Source organism: Culicoides brevitarsis, chromosome 1 (genome assembly GCF_036172545.1).
Source record: "Culicoides brevitarsis isolate CSIRO-B50_1 chromosome 1, AGI_CSIRO_Cbre_v1, whole genome shotgun sequence".
In the NCBI taxonomy this organism is placed as follows: Eukaryota; Metazoa; Arthropoda; class Insecta; order Diptera; family Ceratopogonidae; genus Culicoides; species Culicoides brevitarsis.
This window is the reverse complement of record NC_087085.1, coordinates 24,057,422-24,080,347: the sequence shown is the minus strand read 5'-3', so window position 1 is coordinate 24,080,347 and position 22,926 is coordinate 24,057,422. Positions and strand designations below refer to the sequence as shown.

The 22,926-nt window shown below is 30.9% G+C and overlaps 6 protein-coding genes across 6 annotated transcripts; 3 read left to right on the top strand and 3 right to left on the bottom strand.

Annotated features, from left to right (window-relative positions):
* Positions 1 to 59: 59 nt before the first annotated feature.
* On the top strand, positions 60 to 4,006 carry LOC134827421 (ATP-dependent RNA helicase DHX8). Its single transcript, XM_063840044.1, has 3 exons — positions 60 to 225; positions 298 to 1,737; positions 1,803 to 4,006. Exons 1-3 carry the CDS (start codon positions 132 to 134, stop codon positions 3,917 to 3,919), a joined length of 3,651 nt encoding a protein of 1,216 aa, XP_063696114.1. The 5' UTR covers positions 60 to 131; the 3' UTR covers positions 3,920 to 4,006.
* LOC134827444 (N-alpha-acetyltransferase 10) lies at positions 3,991 to 5,225 on the bottom strand. The gene is made up of 2 exons (XM_063840081.1): positions 5,076 to 5,225; positions 3,991 to 4,780 (listed from the first exon to the last, which is right to left on the bottom strand). The coding sequence occupies exon 2, from the start codon at positions 4,594 to 4,596 to the stop codon at positions 4,045 to 4,047; it is 552 nt and encodes a 183-aa protein (XP_063696151.1). The 5' UTR covers positions 4,597 to 4,780; positions 5,076 to 5,225; the 3' UTR covers positions 3,991 to 4,044.
* A 252-nt stretch (positions 5,226 to 5,477) lies between these two features.
* On the top strand, positions 5,478 to 6,601 carry LOC134827453 (gamma-aminobutyric acid receptor-associated protein). The gene is made up of 3 exons (XM_063840093.1): positions 5,478 to 5,658; positions 6,075 to 6,272; positions 6,347 to 6,601. Exons 1-3 carry the CDS (start codon positions 5,569 to 5,571, stop codon positions 6,413 to 6,415), a joined length of 357 nt encoding a protein of 118 aa, XP_063696163.1. The 5' UTR covers positions 5,478 to 5,568; the 3' UTR covers positions 6,416 to 6,601.
* A 140-nt stretch (positions 6,602 to 6,741) lies between these two features.
* Positions 6,742 to 8,485, bottom strand: LOC134827431 (dolichol kinase). Its single transcript, XM_063840055.1, has 3 exons — positions 8,305 to 8,485; positions 7,574 to 8,246; positions 6,742 to 7,506 (listed from the first exon to the last, which is right to left on the bottom strand). Exons 1-3 carry the CDS (start codon positions 8,382 to 8,384, stop codon positions 6,802 to 6,804), a joined length of 1,458 nt encoding a protein of 485 aa, XP_063696125.1. The 5' UTR covers positions 8,385 to 8,485; the 3' UTR covers positions 6,742 to 6,801.
* A 496-nt stretch (positions 8,486 to 8,981) lies between these two features.
* LOC134826968 (zinc finger protein ZFP2-like) lies at positions 8,982 to 14,174 on the top strand. The gene is made up of 8 exons (XM_063839483.1): positions 8,982 to 9,339; positions 9,670 to 10,316; positions 10,385 to 10,569; positions 10,875 to 11,062; positions 11,119 to 11,182; positions 11,641 to 11,731; positions 12,323 to 12,479; positions 14,006 to 14,174. The coding sequence occupies exons 1-8, from the start codon at positions 9,109 to 9,111 to the stop codon at positions 14,072 to 14,074; spliced, it is 1,632 nt and encodes a 543-aa protein (XP_063695553.1). The 5' UTR covers positions 8,982 to 9,108; the 3' UTR covers positions 14,075 to 14,174.
* A 313-nt stretch (positions 14,175 to 14,487) lies between these two features.
* On the bottom strand, positions 14,488 to 19,145 carry LOC134837486 (reticulon-4 receptor-like 1). The gene is made up of 4 exons (XM_063852866.1): positions 19,133 to 19,145; positions 18,769 to 19,067; positions 17,454 to 17,631; positions 14,488 to 14,495 (listed from the first exon to the last, which is right to left on the bottom strand). The coding sequence occupies exons 1-4, from the start codon at positions 19,143 to 19,145 to the stop codon at positions 14,488 to 14,490; spliced, it is 498 nt and encodes a 165-aa protein (XP_063708936.1).
* Positions 19,146 to 22,926: the final 3,781 nt, after the last annotated feature.

The window sequence follows — 22,926 nt, the reverse complement described above, 5'->3', positions numbered from 1 at the left end:
ATTTTGGGTCGGCTGAAATTGATAAGCCACCAGATGGCGCTGCAGGCACCAGGTCCACATCCTGTTTAAAATTAGCTAAAAGAAAAAAAACATATTTGTAAGCTTTTTATTACATTTATTTCAATTCACAAATGGACGAATTAGAGAAACTTGAACACCTTTCGTTAGTGTCTAAAATATGTACAGAATTAGACAACCATCTAGGCTTAAATGACAAGGATCTTGGTATGTTTTTTCTATTTTTCACGATCAAACAAATTGTTTTTATTAACATCAATGTTTATGGATTTATTTCAGCTGAATTTATTATTGATCTAGCGGAGAAAAATCCATCTTTACCTGCTTTCAAAAAAGTTTTGCTAGAAAACGGAGCAGAGTTTAACGACTCATTCATTTCTAATTTACTTCGGATTATTCAGCTAATGAAACCATTAAAGACCAGCGGATCGTCTAAGTGCTTTGATGATTCAAAGACAGAAGATAAAACGACATTGTTAGCAATGAAATTTCCCGGATTAGCATTGCCAAATGAACCGCAAAAGCTCCTCGAGTCAGATGAAGAGAAACAATTAAAAGAAGAAAAGCCTCTAAGTGAGCTAATTGTGGATGATATGTTTGCCGAATTGGAGGCATTAGCACCAAGCAAGTCTAAAAACGAAGATGAAAAAAAATTGAAAGAAAAACAAAATTCATTGAAATCGCATGATCATTCGGAAAATCAAAGGAAACGCCGCAGTAGGTCTAGAGATTGCTCAAGAAGACATGTTTCCTCTAGGAACAGTAACAAAAACCGAAATAGAAGTTCATCTCGCGATAGGAATTACCGTAGAAGAAGTAGTTCTAGGGACAGGTCAAAAAAACGAAGAAGGCGTAGCAGAAGTAGATCAACGGATTATAGTCACAGAAGACAAAAGCGAGGTTCTTCTCGAAGCCCGAGGAAATCCTATGGACAAAAGGAAGAATTTAGCGATGACCCAGAGCCAGGAAAGATTTACAATGGAAAGGTTGCAAATATTGTGGCGTTCGGTGCATTTGTGCAGATTTTTGGATTGCGTAAACGATGGGAAGGACTTGTACATATATCACAACTAAGAGGAGAAGGTAGAGTCGCTAATGTATCAGATGTTGTTTCGAAAGGCGATAGTGTAAAAGTAAAGTGTATTTCACTAGCGGGAAATAAAGTATCGCTGTCTATGAAAGAGGTTGATCAAATATCTGGAGAGGATCTCAATCCTGCATCACATTCTCATTTGCAAGCAGAAAAAGAGTTCTCTAGTAGGAATCCAGACCGTCCAATAATAGGAACAGATATGCTTCAGCTTCAAGGAAACATGGAGGATGATGAGACTATGAAAAGAAAAAAGGTCACGAGAATTTCAAGTCCTGAACGATGGGAAATACAACAAATGATATCGTCGGGTGTAATAGATCGTACCGAACTGCCAGATTTTGATGAAGAAAATGGTTTATTACCCAAAGATGATGAAGACGAAGAGGATATTGAAATTGAAATTGTGGAAGATGAACCACCATTTTTGCAAGGACACGGAAGAGCATTGCATGATCTCTCTCCAGTTCGAATCATGAAAAATCCTGATGGATCACTTGCTCAAGCAGCTATGATGCAATCTGCACTTGCAAAAGAACGGAGAGAACAAAAGATGCTGCAAAGAGAACAAGAACAAGAGTCACTGCCATCAGGTTTGAATAAAAATTGGATTGATCCGTTACCTGAAGGTAAGTTATCTTTATATTAAGCAATTACATAAATATTTAATAATTTTTATTAAATATTCTTGTAGAGGACCGGTCTTTTGCAACAGTAGCACGCGGAACAACAGCAGGACCAGCGGATGTTCCAGAGTGGAAACGAGCAGTAATTGGTGGAAAAAAATCTTCTTTTGGCCGTAAAACAGATATGAGTATTGTCGAACAAAGGCAATCTCTTCCAATTTATAAGCTAAAAGATGACCTTATTAAAGCGGTGAACGACAATCAAATTTTGATTGTCATCGGAGAAACGGGATCCGGAAAAACAACACAAATAACACAATATCTTGCAGAGTGTGGATTTACAGCAAGAGGTCGTATTGGATGTACCCAACCGAGGCGTGTTGCTGCCATGAGTGTTGCTAAGAGGGTTGCTGAGGAGTACGGCTGTCGTTTAGGGCAAGAAGTTGGTTATACAATCCGTTTTGAGGACTGTACGTGTCCAGAGACTTTAATAAAATACATGACGGACGGTATGTTATTGCGAGAATGTCTGATGGATTTAGACTTGAAAAACTACTCTCTTATTATGCTTGATGAGGCGCATGAAAGAACAATTCACACCGACGTGCTTTTTGGTTTACTGAAACAAGCTGTGCAAAAGCGCCCCGAACTGAAAGTTATTGTTACATCCGCAACGTTAGACGCCGTGAAATTTTCTCAATATTTCTTTGAAGCTCCTATTTTTACAATACCTGGAAGAACGTTTCCCGTTGAGATCTTATATACGAAAGAGCCCGAAACGGATTACCTGGATGCCTCTTTAATAACTGTCATGCAAATACATTTGAGAGAACCACCAGGCGATATATTGCTATTCCTTACTGGCCAAGAGGAAATTGATACAGCATGTGAAATTTTGTATGAACGAATGAAATCTTTGGGGCCTGATGTGCCAGAATTAATCATATTGCCAGTTTACTCGGCACTCCCATCCGAAATGCAAACCCGTATTTTCGATCCTGCCCCACCCGGGAGTCGTAAAGTTGTGATTGCTACAAACATTGCAGAGACTTCACTTACCATAGATGGGATTTATTATGTGGTCGATCCAGGCTTTGTGAAACAAAAAGTGTACAATTCTAAAACAGGTATGGACTCTCTCCTGGTTACACCAATTTCACAAGCAGCTGCAAAACAGAGAGCAGGTCGAGCAGGACGAACTGGCCCTGGAAAATGCTATCGCTTATACACTGAGCGAGCATACAGAGACGAAATGATGCCAACTCCAGTACCAGAAATACAAAGAACCAATTTAGCTACAACAGTTTTACAACTTAAGACAATGGGTATCAATGATTTACTTCATTTTGATTTCATGGATGCTCCTCCAGTGGAGTCACTGATAATGGCTCTCGAGCAGCTGCATTCTCTGTCCGCACTGGATGACGAAGGCTTGTTAACACGTCTTGGTCGACGAATGGCAGAGTTCCCATTAGAGCCGACTTTGTCAAAAATGCTAATTATGTCTGTGGCTCTACAATGCTCGGACGAAGTGTTAACTATTGTTTCTATGTTAAGTGTTCAGAATGTATTTCATCGTCCCAAAGATAAACAAGCGTTAGCTGATCAAAAAAAGGCAAAATTCAACCAGCAGGAAGGAGATCACTTAACCCTACTGGCTGTTTACAACAGTTGGAAGAACAACAAATTCAGCACACCGTGGTGTTATGAGAATTTCGTGCAAAATAGGACGCTGAAAAGAGCTCAGGACGTAAGAAAACAATTGTTGGGGATCATGGATCGTCACAAGTTAGATGTTTTATCGTGTGGAAAGAATTCAGCAAAGGTTCAGAAGACCATTTGTTCTGGTTTTTTTAGAAATGCTGCTAAAAAAGACCCACAGGAAGGTTATCGAACGCTTGTTGACTCGCAAGTTGTCTACATACATCCGTCGTCGGCACTGTTTCATCGACAACCTGAATGGGTAGTGTACCATGAACTTGTACAAACAACAAAAGAATACATGAGAGAGGTTTGTTCAATAGATCCCAAATGGTTAGTAGAATTTGCACCTGCCTTTTTCAGATTCTCAGATCCTACTAAATTGAGCAAATTTAAGAAAAATCAACGATTGGAACCGCTGCACAACAAATACGAAGAACCTAATTCATGGCGAATATCACGTGTGAGACGACGTCGAAATTAGGTCATTTGTGCATTTTCATTTTTTTTTTTTTTTGCTAAATTTCACATGTTAATGATATATAAATATAAATATAAAGTATCACCAATCCGCAAATTTTATTTTTTTATTAAATGGGTAATTTTGTTTTAGCAACAATGTCCGTCATGTCCTGAATGATCTGACGACGGACGTCCATCAATCGTACGAATATGATTATGTGTTTCCTTTGCTATCTCCGCCAAGTCTCGTCGCATTGAATAAGCATCTTCACCGTCTGCATAGTATTTTGGCTCTATTTCCAGAATTCGAAATCCCAGTGAATTTGTGTACAAATTTAAGGCAGCTCGATTGCTTTTACGAACATGCAGAGATACGTACTGAGCATCGAAACACTCTACCATAGCTAGAGATGCTTGATTCATTAGCTTTTGTGCAAGACCAAGTCTGCGGTAAGATCTCTTCACTGCCAAAGACGTAATATGACCGTGCTTGCTCTCTTCACCTGGTTCTGGCTCCTCCATTTTTGCTAAAACATAGCCGACAATATTACCTTTGTCATCTTCTGCCACATAGCTCAATTGAGGCCATGTCAAACCATGATAAAAGTAATATTTCATCTGATAATTTTCTGGTAAACATAGCAAATTACAGTGTTGCATGTTCATCAAATCCTCAGGCTTAGCGCATCGTATATTCATGTTTGTGGTTTTCCTTGGGTTAGTACGTATTAATTTCTTTTCTATTCTCTTCTTTTGCGCGTAGGTCTTGCACTTCCAGACGATTCTTTGGTCGAATGAGTTGGTGTATCTTCATTAATTTGTCCCAAAACTTCTCGTACTAGTTTGAATCTCGATAAAAAGAGTTTCCAAACTAAACACCAACCTGAATGAAAAGAAGCAAAAATTTAGCAAAGAAAAAAACAAATTCTTAGTACATCAGTGTCTCACCGATGAAAACTACAGATAAAACGATAGTGATTGATAATCCGAATGACAAAATTGCTAGGAATAGCTCATTAAAATTCATTTGACTTTTTTTACGTGCAAATAAAGATTTAAAAAATGTGCTTGTTTGTTAACCAGAAAAATGTCAATTTTGACATTTAACTTTTCTTTTTTTTTTTTTTTTAATAAATTGATAGTTAAAAGCTGATGTTAAATTAGTTTTCAGCCCTTACCAATGACAAGTTAAACCTATTTACTATCTCGTTGAAGGAATCAGTATTTTCTTTTAAATGAATATTCAGTTCTATTTTAAGTTTTTAAAATACTTATTAAAATATAACGCTCTTCTCCACTCGTGAATATTGAAGAAATATTTCTTGCGCTAATTCAATAGGTTTTACAAAATAGTACTTCTCAAAATTTAAAAAATGTATCCTTTTATTTCTTTTCTGTTATATTTTTATTTAGAGTTTGAACTTCATAGGTAAGATTTGGTAGATTTGGTTTGACATAGTCATTTGCATTTTATCAAAAGATGTATATCATATACCTACAATTTAAATAATTTATTTCTTTAGATTTTGGTTTTCAACTTACTTCGGTTCAAATTTGAGGCTTCAACCGAGGAGTACTATTCTGCAGTGACAAATTTGGCTCATACAAAGATAATACGCAAAAACTACAAAAAGTGACGAACTTGTTATTCATTGAAAATAACTGGTAAAAATGAAGTTCCAATACAAGGAAGAGCATCCATTTGAAAAACGTCGTGCCGAGGGTGATAAAATTCGTAGAAAGTATCCAGATCGTGTGCCAGTAAGTTATTATTTACATTTCTAGTTTTCTTTGATGGTGAAATTCCATAAATTAAATGGCTGACTAACAAAGAAAAATTTTCTTAACTAAACTGTTTCTTTTTATACTAATACTAACTGTAAGCAACCACAAATCTATATGAATTATTATTTATTTCAAATATCATTAATTTAGTGGCACATCAATTTGTTTGTTTTCATATTAATTTTATTTTATTTTTGTTTGTGACAAACAAAGAAAGCAACTGATTCCAAGGTCATAAACTTAAGTAGATTTCTTTTTAATATTTTCCTGTATAAATATATGTACTTAATACATTCCAATAAAAAAGAATGTACTTACGTTTTATAAAAATAAGACATTCTAGTATATATGTAAATATTTGGGAGTATTAATAATTGTATGAAATTTTTTAGGTAATTGTTGAAAAAGCACCAAAGGCTCGTATAGGCGATTTAGACAAGAAAAAGTATTTAGTTCCTTCAGAGTTGACAGTTGGACAGTTCTATTTTCTGATCCGTAAACGTATTCATTTGAGACCTGAGGACGCACTATTTTTCTTTGTGAACAACGTAATTCCTCCAACATCAGCTACAATGGGATCTCTATACCAAGTAATTGTTTTTGTTGTTTAATAATTCTTATGTAAACAATCGTAATACATACATATGTATATCAAAATTTATAGGAACACCACGAAGAGGACTATTTCTTATATATTGCATATTCTGACGAAAATGTTTACGGAAAGAAGTAAATTCAGATTTGAAGAGGAATTCTATAGATTTGCCGTTGGATTGGGGACACACTTGCATATTAATAATGACTATAATTACATATTTTCCAAAATTATCCATGTGAAACCATTCGATAAAATGTCATTAGATTATCACTATTAGGTATTTGGCGAAAATGTATCAATATAAATAGAGTTTAATTACTATTTAATGTTTTTTTTCCAAATTACTTTTTATTTTGTTAATATTCTCTGTTTGAAAGGCAAATACACTTTTGAATTAAATATGATTTAAGAAACACATTTTAAATACATATAATGAATAAGTATCTATAAATACAATAAAATCAGTTAAAAAACCATTGTAGGTATATATACCTATATATATTTTTTTGTTTTAAACAATTTTAACCAAATGACAAAATAAAAAATGTAATTAGAGGTAGGACTAAATTATCAACTTGATCTGTTTTGGCTTCAACTATGGCATTTAGTAAGATAGCTAATCCTACACAAATTGTGTTTAAATAGTTTAATTGAATTATTCTGAGTTGCCAGAGACAATAAACAGATATAATTTGAAACATAATGCTTCCTAAAGTACCCTCAATAGTCTTTGAAGTATTGGACCATTTGTGTCTTCCAAAACGAACTCCCACAAAGCTTGCAGCCATATCACCTATACCAACTGATAAAACGCCAGAAAATAGCTTTAATAAATCAAATCCAGCCGAGTCCGTTATGTCACAGGGAACGGGATGGATCCACAAAGGCAACGAGCACCCGACCAGTAGATATATAGGGGTCAGTGCCACATAACCGACGTCTTTTTCATCGAGAAAAATTGAAACTGACGAGTTTAGAGCTTTTGCTAACGGAGGAAGATCAATAATGCGTACTGTCTCTAACAAACAAAAGACAGCTAGCATTAAAACAGATGATACATAAAGTAAAGAACACTGGTAAATCAAACCGGGTACGAATACTAAAATTATCAAAATATGGAAAATCTTTCGTACACTGGTTGATGATTGCAAATTTCCAATCGAAAAAACTGCAACTGTAATGACAGCAAGTAACATTAACATAATAAATGCCAACAAAACAGCTATCTGCACAAGAATAAAATTAAAATTAACTAGGTGTAAGAAAAAAAAAAATGCCACATGATTTACATACCCTTTCCATATCCTTTATGAAAAAACCTACAAATGAATATACTTGTGGCATGCCATGAGAGTCCGGAAGTGCAATCATTAAGCCGATGAAGGACAACAGTAAGGGATAAAAGAAAACACATTTTTGCAATAACGGAACAAAATGTATAGCAATAACCAGAAGCAAAATACCAATCAATCCAATTTGTAAAATTGGAGTCATAGATGCCATCTCAGTCGTTTGTGTTTGGGGTGATTTTCCGGTGTAGTAAATTGAAGGTAACTGCAAAAACGCATTGAAAAGAAATAAAGTAAGACCCTGTACTACGACAGCACCTTCACCCAAAGTAAAGCTTCGTGGTAAGCATTTCATTACACGATAGTATAGAGCCTGATATAAAATTGTAGTGCATAGACCACAAACTATACTGAAAACATAATTTTGTCTCATACAATTCCAAATTAAAAGTGCTGAAACTAAGCCAGGTGACAAATGCAACAGTCCATTTGAAATAAAGTTGAATCGGTCGGTGAACAGCGAGTAGTAAATAGCAAGAGTCTGCAGAAAGAGCCCAAAACTTATGATCGTTGTGATTTTATAGTCGAAAAATGTCTGCTTTTCCAACTTTCCCAAACTAATTATGTAGCACAAAGGTAGCAAAAATGAAAGCCATAATCCTTTTCCAGATTGCGGTCTGTAACGATAAAGCTCGTAAGAACGCATTAGCATTTTGAGGAAAACAATTGATTTGCCTGGTGATTATACCCAAATTCTTCAGATTCTGTGTCAGAAATATTTGATGGTGCTTTGATACCAACATTATTATTGTCATAGCCGTTATTTTAGAAAAAAAAATAATTTAAAAAAGACAAAAAAAAAAACAGTTATTGCTGTGAATTTTGAGGAAGGGAACATTGAGAACTTCTGGCTATGAATGTTGTAATCGGCATGTCAAACAGCACATTACTTCCATTATTTCCAATGTCACTTCCATTATTCCAGGCTGGATGTCTGTTTCTACACGCATACACGGTACGATGATGTCTGTACGTCGCTACAGAAACCCGTATGTGAGCATAGTGTTTGTACAGAATTTTTTTCTGTGAGCTGGGAAATGTACAAAACCATTTTCTGTGAGCTGGGTCACGTACCGACATTTGATTGTCACCTAGGGCTGGTCAGAAGTCGTTGTTTGACACCTGGGGCATGTTTCTTTTTTTTGCACTGGGATTTGTCGGAAATTATTTTTTTTGCATTGGGGCTGAGTGCCGTGAGTAGTTTGAGTGAAGACAACATCAATTTCATTCGTCTCATTCACAACAGCTGCCCGCCCCAGTGAGCATTGGCAGGATTTTTTTTGCATGCTGGGTCATCAGAAACTCGGATTTGTAAAGTATTCACTTTTGACATCACTACAAATTATCTCCAACATCAACAACAAAGCAAGTCGCGTAACATCCTCGTACTTTTGGCCATCAAAATCATACTAATTAATTAAGGTTCTGATCAAAATTAAGTTTTAAATAATAGTGTTAAGTGTATTGTGTCTGTGTAAAATGGAAACAAGTGTGGTCGAAGCAGATATGTGTTGTCAGACCTGTCTTGGCCCATCAGTATTTTTAACATCGAATCCAGTGAATTCGAACAACCTAATAGCACCAATAACAACGACTACAACAGAAGATATTGGAAAAGGAACCAACTGTCTTCTCTCACTTTTTTCAGTTCTAGATGATTTTGATGGATATACGCTTGGCGATTTGTTGCGTATTTGTTGCGATGTTGAGGTATGTACTATGTAGATTGGCACTTTCAAATTAAGTTACAAATAATATGTTTGTACAATTTGATCATATCGTCTGCCTTTTTTGTGTAAGTTCATCTAGCACATTGGCTGTTTTTGGCAGGTCAATAACCTACAAACAACGCGTTGCGCATTAGTCGTGACTTAATATACGCAACATTGTGCGTATAGTTTTGTGTCTGGTGACCTTGAGTATTAAATTTGCCATGTTTCACATGTAGCAGAGGTGTTCAAACGCACGTCATTTTCAAATACAAAGGAACTTACATTGTATTATTATTTATTTATATATATATTTTTTTTTTAATTTTAGATTAAAATGGGAGACCGGCTCAAGTATCTCTGTGAAGAATGTACGACGACATTGCTAATTATGTACAAATTCAGAGTCAAGGCAAAAGAAGCTCAGCGAATTTTGGAATTACATGATGCCCCTAGCAAAGGTCTAAATAATGTTCTGGTAGACGAAAATCCAACCAACTTTCTGACAGAAATGGCTGACCATACGAATACTGTGACTAATGAGATCGGGGACTTTTCATTGCAAACTATGCAATTGCTGCAACAATGTGGATCATTTTGTGGTGACTTAGAGTCCTTAAACGAAGAATCGCGTGGCACGGAAAATTCTCCACCTCCTAGCAGTACAGCTACAACAACTGTTGAGTCCGTTTCGTCACTGAACAACTCAGCAGAAAATTCTGGGGATGATGAGATAATAAACTATGTGTTACCAATAATTCGTCCAAAGAATTGTATAGATCATTCGGTAGAACAACAACCTCTGATTAGACTAAAAAGAAAATGTCGTCGAAGTGTAAAAGAAACTCCTATTAATTATAAATGCAAACAATGTGGAGCAGGGTTTTTCATACTTAAAAACTTAGTCTCGCATTTGACTCTGGTACATGGAATACAAGAGAAGTACCGTTGTCGTATATGTGACGAAGAAACTACGAAGTAAATATAAACATATCTTGTAGTTTTTTAATTATCAGTATTTTGTTAACCGCATATTCTTTTAACAGCATTGACGATTACTTGGATCATCAGAACAAACATGTGGTGATAAAGGAAGTTTCAAGCACAACTGAAAGTCCAATTGAAACCAACGTGAAACGTGTTGAAACAAAAAAACTCTTTAAGTGCGATCATTGTCCAAAAACTTTTATGTCCAAATCTTCATTACAGGCGCACATACGGGTCCACACAGGTTCACATTTTTAAATAGTTAATAAAAGTCGATAATTTTACTTTTTGTCACAGTAATCTTGAGTTAAACTAAAGTTCAAAAATCCGATCTGCAAGTTTGCAAAAATTTTTCTTACACAATTCTCCTACACATTTTAAATTTTATGGCAAATCATTATCAAATCAAATTATGTACCTTTATTAATTTTGTTTTAATTATGTACCTTTATTAATAACTTACAAAATCGGTTAAAAAAGCTGACAAAAAGTGAAATAAAAAAAATTATTCGGCAAATAAATAAAATATTTATATTTAAATAAAATTAGGAGAGCGTCCATTCCAGTGTAGCAAGTGCGAAAAACATTTCAAAACAGTAGGTGCTTTAGAGTTACATGAAAGACGTCACGCTGGTATTAAGCCCTATGTTTGTACATATTGTGGCAAAAGTTTTGTTGAAAGCAGTAATCTTAAGGTACACGTGAGATCACATACAAATGAAAAACCACATATATGCGTAAGTCATTAAATCTTTTAGTGAAATCTAAAATATAACAATCCATTGCTCTCCAGGTACATTGCGGACGTGGATTTTCCCGAGTTTTTTTATTACAAATACATACAAGAACTCATACAGGTAACATTCAAAAGTTTCAAGTTAAACGTCTGACTGTAGATATTAGACATTAATATAATTATTTAGAGTTAATTAATGCTTATTAAGTTTTGAATGATTCTATTTAATGATGAGTATGAGAATAATGAGAAACGAGTATGATGATGAGTCAAATGTTTTTACCGCATTAAAATTACCGCAAGAAAAAATGTGGTATTAAACTCGACTTGTCGTGTGTCAGTGTGTGTGTTCCGGTGTGCCCCAAAATTGTTTTTGTAATTCTCAGTTATTAGAGAATCCTGAAGGTCTGTTGGCAGTCCATTGGGTTGTGAGGAGTACGAAAATGTGAAGTGAGGAATAGAAATTGTGAATTGAGGAGTACGAAAAAGCGTAGGTATGCAACATCGAAATGCGGTATAGTATGTCGTTCTTTAGACGACTACTTTCACTATTTTTTTTTTATTTTTTTAAAAATTTAGGGGAACGTCCATATCAATGTAACATATGTAATAAAGCATTTTCCCAGCGAGGAGATTTAAAATCACACAAAAAAATACATACGAATGACAGGTAAGCAAAAAGCTATAATTTAGCAGAAATATTTCAAATGAACTTCTCTAAAGGATGAATAGGATACATTATGAGGGAATTTATAAAATTCCTTTTTATGATGGAGTGATTAAGTTTAATTATTTGACTTTTTGTCACAACAAATATTTAAATTTTTTCAGGTTTTTTAAAATTTGTTTAAGTTTTTAAAATAATATTAATAATATATTTTATTGTCGTGTTCTTAATCATTTGTATAATTTTAATTTGAAAATGTTTACATTAATGAGAGTAAAATCTCTACAAAAACCTTTCTTGAGTGTTTAAATTTTTAGCCATATCTTTAAAGATGGTTGTGTTATTAAATATAATTTATATCATATTTTAGTTTCAAATCCTTATTAACTAATCACAATATACCAAAAAAAATTAAGATTTTCCTTTTTACAACCTGAATGTGTGACAAAAAGTCTAATATGATAAATTTTAACCACAAACTCAAATAAATATTCATTATGATTGTATGCCTCTATTCTCGGGAAAATCAAGTGAAACATTTTTGCTTCTTAATATGCTTTTCTTTTTTCTAATAAATTGTAATTATTAAACTAGACCCTTTATATGTGAGCTTTGTGGAAAAAGATTCATAAAGAACAGTAGTTTGAATCAACATAAACGCAATCACAAAAGTTGTCTCGGAAAGATGATATTACCTGATAGTGCAGGCTCGATTTTTGACAACGTAACGCCATTACCAGTGTTTGAAAGTGTATACCAACATAGACAATAGGAAAAGCTCAAAGATTGCTATATTGATTTATTTTAACACATCAATGAGTGCTACCTTCAGTTCAATAATCCTCTAGATTTTAGAATATATATATTTAAATTAAAATAGTACAATGCCAGTTCTGCAATGTTACAGGGGCGGACTGGTCATTGGGAGCACCGTGAAAATTCCAGGTGGGTCGGTCCTATTTTAGACATAAATAAGCCGATTTTCTGAAATTTTAATATAAAAATGTTAAAATCTTTGAAAACCGGTCAATATCGGGCCAATATTTCCGGTAACTTTTTTCCTTCCCAGTCCTCCTCTGGTAATGTTTAGTAAACAAAATCCTCGTTTTACCAATTACCATATTATTAATACATATAATGTTTCCCTTTCATATAAAAAAAATATTTTATTTAAAAAGTAAATAATACTATAAAATGAGTACATACTAGATAAATACATAAAGTATGAAAACGGATTCCAAGAATGAACACAAATTTAGTTTTCATATACATCTTGTGGAACACGTTTAAAAACGGAACACGATAAATTAAAAATCAAAATGTTCCAAAATTGAAAAGAATAGCAAAGAAATTTTTTAATTTCTCCTGAACTTTATATTAATATTAGGGGAAAACGGGGTAAATTCGCACACGGGGCACCTTCGGACACCCCTATTATCTCCATGTTCCGGATCGAAAATCAAAAATCTAAGAATGCCAAAATGACGGCATTTTAAAGCCAATTAAACACTCTAAAACAAATTTTTAAAAATTTTCTTGAAATTGGAGAAAACTTGAAAAATGTGTTTTTGAGGGTCCTTTGTAAATTTTCGACTTTTCACTAAAATGGCCCGGAAAAATATAAAAGCTTCAAAGAAAAAATAATTTTGAATTGGAATCATAAGTATGGACTCTTATCTACTTATTCCAGGTAGAAATTTTAAATTAACTCCATAAATAAAAATTCTACGAACCAAAATGTGATTAAAACCGAAACGGGGCACCTTCGCACATTCATACAATTTTGCGAATTTTGGAAGTTTTTCATACAAAATACCTGAAAAATTACAATTTTTTCAATTGGCTGTAGCTTGAAGTCCGTTTGAAGGACAAAAAAAGTGCATATGGGTAAAAGTTAGGTATTTGACTGAACTTTCCAAAAATATAAAAAATTTTGATTTTTTCGTGTTCCATGTGACATTTAGAACCATTTTAAGTGACTGTTCGAAACTACCCCGTAAAAATCGAATTTGCCCCGTGTGACTTTTTTTGGAAAATCGTCTATATCGAGCATAAAAACAACAGTTAGAGAAAAGTTGACTAACAGTAAATTAAAGTTAGGATTCCAAGCTACAAAATGGCATCCAATTTTTTTTGAATATCTTCACTATTCAATGATTTCTATTCAATCGAAATTTGCTGTGCGAATTTACCCCGTTTTCCCCTATCTATTAATTCTAAATATTTATTCAAATTTACTAAAATATGAATCACTATTTTGTTTAAATTATTTCTTAGAATTTTTTACATCTGTATTTCTACATAAACAAGGATGAAGATGAATTAACGATTGTGATCTTAATCTAGAAGATAAGAAAATTTAGGATTTCAAAAAAAAAATAATAATAAGACTGAAACCATTGGCTGTTATTTTTAGGCATTTTTTTTATTATTATTATTAAATATTTATACAAAATTTTAAACCAAAATTCAAAATTAGTATTTCTTGGTGATTTTATCAGAATTCCAAACCAAATTTTTTCCAAATTATTTACAAGTATTTAGGCATCTATTTGTACAAAATTATCTGTGATTTTTAATAATTTTTGAAATTATTGAATGTATTTTAATTTATATTATTTTATTTTAGGCATATATGTATGTATTTTTGATAAAATTCACCAATTTTTTTATTTGAATATTAAATCAATGTATCACAGTCGTTTTATCGTCTTTAAAAATAATATTATTTTTTATAATACATAGTATTTTCAAAGTATCTAGAGTACTAAATTAAAAAATGGAAATCATAATATCATTTTAAAAGGCTTTTCATTTTAAATAAATACAAGCTCGCAAAAACCTCCGGGAACAAAAAAGCATCACACTTTTCTTTTTACAAATAAATTGATCCATGAACATAAAAAAAACATACTAAGGCAAGTGCAATTTAAAAAAAAATGTTTCACATTACCACCCAACTAACTTTTTCCAAAATTCCAAGGACGAAATAATAGAAATAATGATTTAGGTTATTTTAGTAATTCAATCATTTTAGTATTTTAATAGAAGCTCTTTAAAAATGCAAGAAATCATCAATATATTCATTTTTTTTATCAATTTATGCTCCCACATCCTTACTTTTTGAGGTCCAAAATGATATGAAACAGTTTTTGAAATTTTACTTGCCTAATAATATACTACTATAATTCAAACGAGTTCCTAAGCATAATTACCAGGTATATTTTATAGATTAGTTTATAAAATTATGTTTAACAATAAAATCTTAAATAAATGTTGTTAAATTATATAGGACTAAATTACAAAAACAAATTGTTAAAAAAAATATGTTAAAATAAAACGTAAGACTAACATTAAAATATTTTTTGCTAAAATTAGTGGTTCACTGGTCAAAACTGATCATTTTGTGGACCAGAAGTATAAAATTAAAAATTTTCAATTGTTCATAAATAACCATATCTAAAACGACATTAATGAATTATAAAACTTACTGTGAGGTTGCTGAACCATTAATATCAAACGAAATAATACTACTTCATAAAAATAAATACTAATAAAACAACTCAATTTTATTTTGACAAATAGCTTTAAGATGTATCACATAAATGCCTTTTTAAAAGCCCTTGCATTCAACATAACTTGTTCATCATTAATTGTTTAAATATTTTTTAAGGAAAGAACAATGAAAGAATTTCGTAAAAATGGCCCTAAAATAAATGTTTAGTATTATGTAGGAGTTATATATTTAAAATTATTGTACTGTGAAAAACGTTACATTAAAAATTAAAAACACTTAAATCTAATAAAATTTTTAACGTATGACAATTAAAAAAAAACATTAAACTGAAAAAGCAAAATGAAAATAAAAAATTATTATGACTAACAAATTCAAAAGGGAGTACGATTATTATTGTAATGTATGAGTAAAAATAATAACTGAAATAAAATACAGGCATAAACTTGAAATACAGCAAAAATGTATTTTTGTGCAATGTGAAATGTTCTTGATTTAAGGAAAGGAAATTGAAAAAAAAACATTGAAAATAATAAATCTATCAATAATTAAAAATAAAGATAAATTTTATTTAAAAAAAAAAAACAATTAAGTCATATTATACTTTTCGAAAGTATCGTTTATCTTTATAATGCCCGCGTGAATCACTACAATACTTTCTTTGATCACGTAAAATTCAGGGAATATGCAGGCTTGTATGATTTGAGTCAAAGATTTGAAAATCAAATTAAAAATCAAGTCTTGATTTGATTTTTTTGATGCCTCAAATCAAATCAAAAAAGATTTGATTTTTGATTTGATTTGCAAATAAATCAAAAAATTTTCAAAACTGAAATTTTTTGATTTGATTTGAAAATTGATTTAAATAAAAAAAAACGTCGACATTTAAACTTAATAAGTACAACCAACGTTATCATGGTTGGAATCGCACTTGTTTCATTTTTTTTTGTTTAACAATGTTAGTAAGTTGTTCTACTTAGTTTTAAGAAGCCAATGCAAAATAAACTTGACTGATGATACTCGACAACATATAAGTGAATGTATTTACATGTTCAGTACTGTTGTTCAATTTTCGACCATGATAAAATTTCTCTACGTGTAGTACGTAGTAGGTAGGTAATCCGATTAGAGACATGAAAAAGAATACATTTATGCATTTATTTTTAATATTTTTTTATTAATTATTGGCAATGATAATTATAATTGCACTATTATATTAATGAAGTATGTTCTATTTATGTGTAGATTTTTTTTTAATATAAAGTAGGTATATTATAATAGTAAGAAGAAAAAATAATTATCTCATGTTTCATCATCATCCTATCTTTTTATTATGCTTGTTCATATTTCTCGAAAATTTTTCAGCTATGATTACATTTTTTGCCCATTTTTTTTTTATCATTTTCACCAACTTTGACATCCTTTCGTAAGATTTATTTAGAAATATTTACTCACGTTGACTAATTTTTCGATGTTTTCAGGTTAACGTTTCACAATTGCACTCTTTTTGTGCGTTAAAAACAAAGTACTACAATAATACACTTACATATAAAAAAAAACTAAAAACCCAACGTATTGTAATGCAATTTTCAAAATATCTTTTAAAATCGAATAATTAGTTCTCGAGAAAACACTGTATGAAATTTTTGAGAGACTGTCTCAGTAAAACATATAATTTTTGTGACAAAACATGAAATAAAATTGGGTTAAGACAACTTAGGCAGTGTGACTTTTCTTAAACATTAAATCTACTGTGAATATGTGCTGTATTAGCTGTATTGTTTTCATCTAATGATTTTTCTATCATATATTTCAATTTATGGTAAATTTCTAAACCTTTGGCGTCCATAAGTTCTTTTATGTCATTTTTATTTGCTTCTCGAATATTAAAAATTTCTTTCTCTAGTTTTATTACCTTATTTCGAATATCATCAATTTCAGTGCAACAATGTAATATTTCTTCTCCTTCCCAATTTTTTTCAGAGCAACAAATTGGTTTTTTCTTAATTAAATTTGAGCTTTCTTTTGATTCCTTATTAAAAGATTGCGGTTGTTGTGAATATTTGCCACTACTATTATCTATAGGGTTTATAAATAATCTATTTATACAATTAATTCCATCAATGTTTGTTCCATTTTGTTCTGTATTCATTTTAGTAAACTTTATTTTTCGTAGTTTCAATTCTACTATTATCTCTTGCAATAACTCACAATCCCAAAAGTTTCCATCAATATATATTTCTTTAAGTTCTTCTAATTGGTATTGTATAATTTGTTTGTTAATTTTTTTTAACCCGCAACTTTCGATGTTCAATATTTGCAGGTTCTTTAAGACAGCTACATACTCTAAATCAAAACCACTCATATTATTATTTGAGATATCAAGTATCTGCAATTTTGTTAAATATCTAAATATTATAGGATCTATTGATATTAGTCCACATTCTCGAGCTTTCATATATGTTAACATATTCAAATGTACAAACAACTCAGGATTCAAATACCCAATTTTGTTGTTTGATATATCCAGATTCTCTAATTTTTTTAGTTTAGCAATTTGGGAAATATCTGTAAGACTGTTGTTTTTTACCAAAAGCGAATTCAAAATTGCACCATCATACACTTCAAACTTAGTAAGAATACTATCTTCGATTTCAAGTTTTTGAATTTCTTTTGATATTGTTATTTCTCTTATGTTATTTCCGGTCAAATGAAAATGTTTAATACATTGTTTTAAAATATTTGGCGGTATATAATACAAAAAATTATATGAAAAGTTAATTTCTTGTAAGTTGATATTTTTTTCAAATAAATTTTCAGATATAATATCAATTTGATTATTTTCAAGATTTAATAATATAATATTCACCAAACTAAAAAAAACTTTGTGATTCAAATCTTTTATCATATTATTATTTAAATAAAGATTTTTAAGCTTGTTCAATCCTTGAAATGCGTTTTCTGCTATGTATGAAATACTATTATATGATAAGTCTAATTCCGTCAAGATTACACATTCACTAAATATGTATGAACCCAATTTCGATAATTTATTTTTACTCATATCAATTGACATTAAATGTCTTGCTCCAGAAAATGTATAAATATAGATTTCTTCAATAGTGCTCTCTGAAACATTTAGATATTTTACAAATTTAAATGTTTGAAAAAGATTTCTAGGAACTTCCATAATATACGAATTGATGAAAATTAAATAAATAATTTCAAAAACTTCAATGTTTGTAGTATCGTACGCATATTTTTGTTTGAACTCTCCCATGACATTTTGAAAATAACATTTGTTCGTTAGGCCGTTAAGTTCATTGCATTTTAACACAACGTTTTGTTTTTTGTTTTCGAAACATTGAACACCATTAACTTCTGTCATATTTGTATTTGATTCTTCTAAGCGCATTTGAATGCCGCAATGTTTTATTTCGTCAATCAACTTTTTAAGCTCGCTGCATTCAAAATTATTTTTAGACAGTCCAATAACACTAGAATTTTCGAATTTATTCTTAATTACACCAAAATTAAGTTCATCTAAATTATTTCCATCAAGGAAAAGCATCTCAATCATTGTAAGGTGTGAGAATATTGTTAAATCTATATAGATTAAGTAATTTTCACTAAGGTCTACCACTTTAAGTCTATATAAACCTGCAAAGATTTTCGGAGGAAGTATTTCAATTTGACAATTAACTAAGTATAGTGATTCTAAGCTAACTATGTTTTTGAATGAATCATCATTTAATGATTTACCTATCGGATTAACAGATAAATCTAAGTATGTTACATCAGGTATAACATTTAAAATAGAAATTTCTGAAAGGCTATTATTTTTTATGTGTAATTTATTAATTTTTGTTCCTGGTTTGATTATTTTTAACGTTTTAATGGCATTTCCGTTGACTTGCAGTACTTCGATGTTATGGAAAATGTTCAAAGTTTTTAACCGATTCCTTTCCAATTGTAAATATTTTACATTAAAATATTCTGTACTAAATATAACTAAGTTATTGTTCGTTATGTTTAACATGGATAATTTACTTAAATATTGAAATTGTTTTCCATCTAATTTTTCTATATGATTGTATGACAAATCAATAAAATACAACATCTTATTAGTTAAAAATTGTTGATCATCAATTGCGATTAGCTGATTATTGTTTAACAACAGAATTTCCAAGTTTAGAAGAGTTTGAAACAAATTGGTACTCAAATTTTTTATACAATTCCACTGTAGATCAAGAATTTTTAAATTTTTAAGCCCGTACAACGCACTATCGCTTACGTTTTCTATTTGATTTGCTGACAGATTAAGTTTATGCAATTTGTAGCATTCACTAAATATTAAATCATTCAATATTATAAGTTTATTATAGGATAGGTCAAGATGTTCCAAATGAGATGCACTTTTAAAACTGTATTGAAAGATACCAATAATTCCATTCTGTTTTGCAATAACAGTTCGAATATTTTTAAAATATTGGAAAAGTCCTTTTGGAATCTCAGTAAATTCACAATTTACAAATTTCACTTTCGAAATTTTATCAGGATTTATTTTATAAGACCATTTAGTGTCTGGTTGAGGTTCATAATGCCACATTGTATTTTGATCGCCTTTTATTTCTGTAAATGTACATATTGTTGAACCAGGATTAAACGAGTTTTCATCACATTGCAAATGCTCATCGTAATATAAACCAAAGGTATTCACGAAACAGATTGGTCTACAAAAGATAAGAAGTGTCACCAGTAATTTCATCTTTTTGCAGTTCTTAATTAATTGTAAGACATTTCAGATGGATAGCAATATTGAGACTGAGCAATTATTTTGTGATTAACAAAAAAAGTGATATTTTATCAGGGAAGGACGGAAATTCGGATTTAATGTATCGTTGTATTTTTATTTTTGCAAAAGCTTATCAAAAAATAGGAACACTTTTTAAATAACACTGTCTAACAAATTTTTTCAACTTGCTTCAATAATTCTGATATTTATTATATGAAAATATATGTTGGAAAGTGTAACAAAACATTTGGAGGATAGAGTAATAACGGCTTTTTTGATAAAAATATTTATTTTTTTTCAACTTGTGAATTAGGTCATTAACTTTATTATGCATGAGTATCAGTCACTGAATGACACTGAAGCTCATTTTTACTCAGAAATAGAAAAAGTACATTTCCATTATATTTACTTGGTGACCTTCATGTACTCATGAAAATAATTCTTAGTTATCGTTAAAAATCGTGTGTTATCTACATCCGTATGTTGCGATAAGTTTGGCATTGAAAATTTTCAATGATTTATTTTAACTTAAATAACATTTCACTTGTACACTTTAGTTTTCTTTCAGATTTCGAGCATATAAGTTAGAAAACAAGAAATCAAAAGGTTTAAAAAGAAATGTTTTTTAAAAATATATATATTTGGTATGTGAAAATCTTTTATTAAGTTACACACACATTGATTGAAATTGTGATTTAGGCCAATTTGGTGGACCTGTAGAAATTTTACTTCAAATAAAATCAAAACCAAAAAAACAAATAAAATAGTATTTTATTAGAATCGGTAAAATCAAATGACAAACTGAAGATCTCCAGAAGAACCATAAAATTTTCAAATTTAAGTAGTTTTTGATATTTCGTGATGTTGTTCTGCGGGTTAAAGCATTTTAAATTATTAAAAAGACAACCGAGAAAAAAATTATCAAACCGACAAAAATAATAATCGCATTAATAGCTCACATTCATCTGAATACAAGCTGTTCTTTTATATTAATAAAGGATATTTCATTTTTCATTATATTCAGTGGCGGATTTACCAGTAGGCTGATGAGGCTGCAGCCTCAGGCCCCGAGACATCTGTAGAACAAAATTCTTTAAAATAGACCCCAAAGTTATTGAAAAAGGCCTAACAGACACTGATTATATTACAAATATCTAATGTATAAATTATACAAAAAAAATATATATATATATACCCTTCGGATTGAAAAGTGTTGAAATTAATCCCTTAAGTGATTAAATTAATCCCTTATTTCGCAAAAATCCCTTAATTTCATGGATTAAAAGGGATCAAAATAACCTCCTTTAATAGCCCCAAAAAATTAATCCCTTAAGGGTTAATTATCCCTTGAGTGATGAGTTTTCTAAGCGCCAAATTAAAGTTAACTAAATTCTCTAACACATCCATGAAAAAAATCCCGAGAACTTTTCATTTTTCTGATTGAAGTTTGTTATGATTTGGCCCCATCTCCCCCTATTCAGTGGCGGATTTACCAGTAGGCTGATAAGGCTGCAGCCTCACAAAAAGACATCTGTAGAACATTCTTTAATTTAACAAAAAATATAACCCCTTGAGTAATAAATTAATATCTTCGTCAGAATCATCCCCCTTAAGTGATCAAAATAACCTCCTTTGGAGTTGGTCACCAACAGCCCCAAAAAATTAATCCCTTTAAGCGGTTAATTTAATCCCTTGAGTGATTAATTTAATCCCTTAAGAGGTTAAAATAATCCCTTCAAGTGTTTAATTTAACCCCTTGAGTAATTAAATTAATACCTTTTGAAAAAGTATCGATGTCGTCAGAATCATCAAAAGGTATTAATTAAATCGCTCAAGGGATTAAATTAACCACTTAAAGGGATTAATTTTTTGGGGCTGTTGGTGACTAACTCCAAAGGAGGTTAAATTAATCCCTTAAGGGATTATTTTGATCACTTAAGGGGTTAATTTAATCCCTTAAGGTATTAAATGAATCCCTTTTACGAAATAAGGGATTATATAATTTTGAGAATGCGAAAAAGCTAAAATTAATTAATTTAATCACTAAAAACATTAAGTTGAAAATTCCAACATATGGAAATGTTATTTCTTCACTATAATAAGTTGCATTTCCTTGATGTAGAACAGTTTATTTCCCTCCGTCAGCATTATGTACATATACAAATCTCATTGGGCTAGCATCGACTAAATGGACCTAAAACATCTGACTCTAAAACTATAATATGATATAATGATAAAATTAATCTCTTGACTTTTCACACCGTATTATTATGATATTATTTAAATATACTATACTTAAATATTTATTTTTTTTACAGTATTGAAATTGTCAGCTTTATATTGTTCATAGAAATATCATGTGGTATCATGGCTAAATCCAACAAAGAAATTCATTGCGAAGAAGAGGCTTATTTCCCTCCGTCAGCATTATGTACATATACAAATCTCATTGAAGGCAGATAGCAATCGATTAAATGGAAATTATAAAAACTCAATAACTCTTACGTGAATTTGAAGAATACAGAACCGTCGGTGTGATTTTTGTAAAACAGCCTTCTGATCGAAAAATAATCACGAAGAAAATAACAAATTACACGATATATAAAAAATGCAGATTTTATTATTAAAACTAAAGAAATTTATAAAAACCAATACGAAGTTACTGAATTTGAAGAAGATAACAACCCAATATGCAAATTTTGAGAGCCTTTGATCGAAAAATAAGGAAGTAAATAACAAATTACACGATAATGAAGATGCAATGACTTAATGTCAAGTCAAAAAATTAAAACTGGAAAAAAAATTATAAAAACCAATCCGACAGTTACTGAATTTGAAGAAGAAGAACCTATTGCAAATTGTTAATTCTTCTCGAAAAATAATCACTTG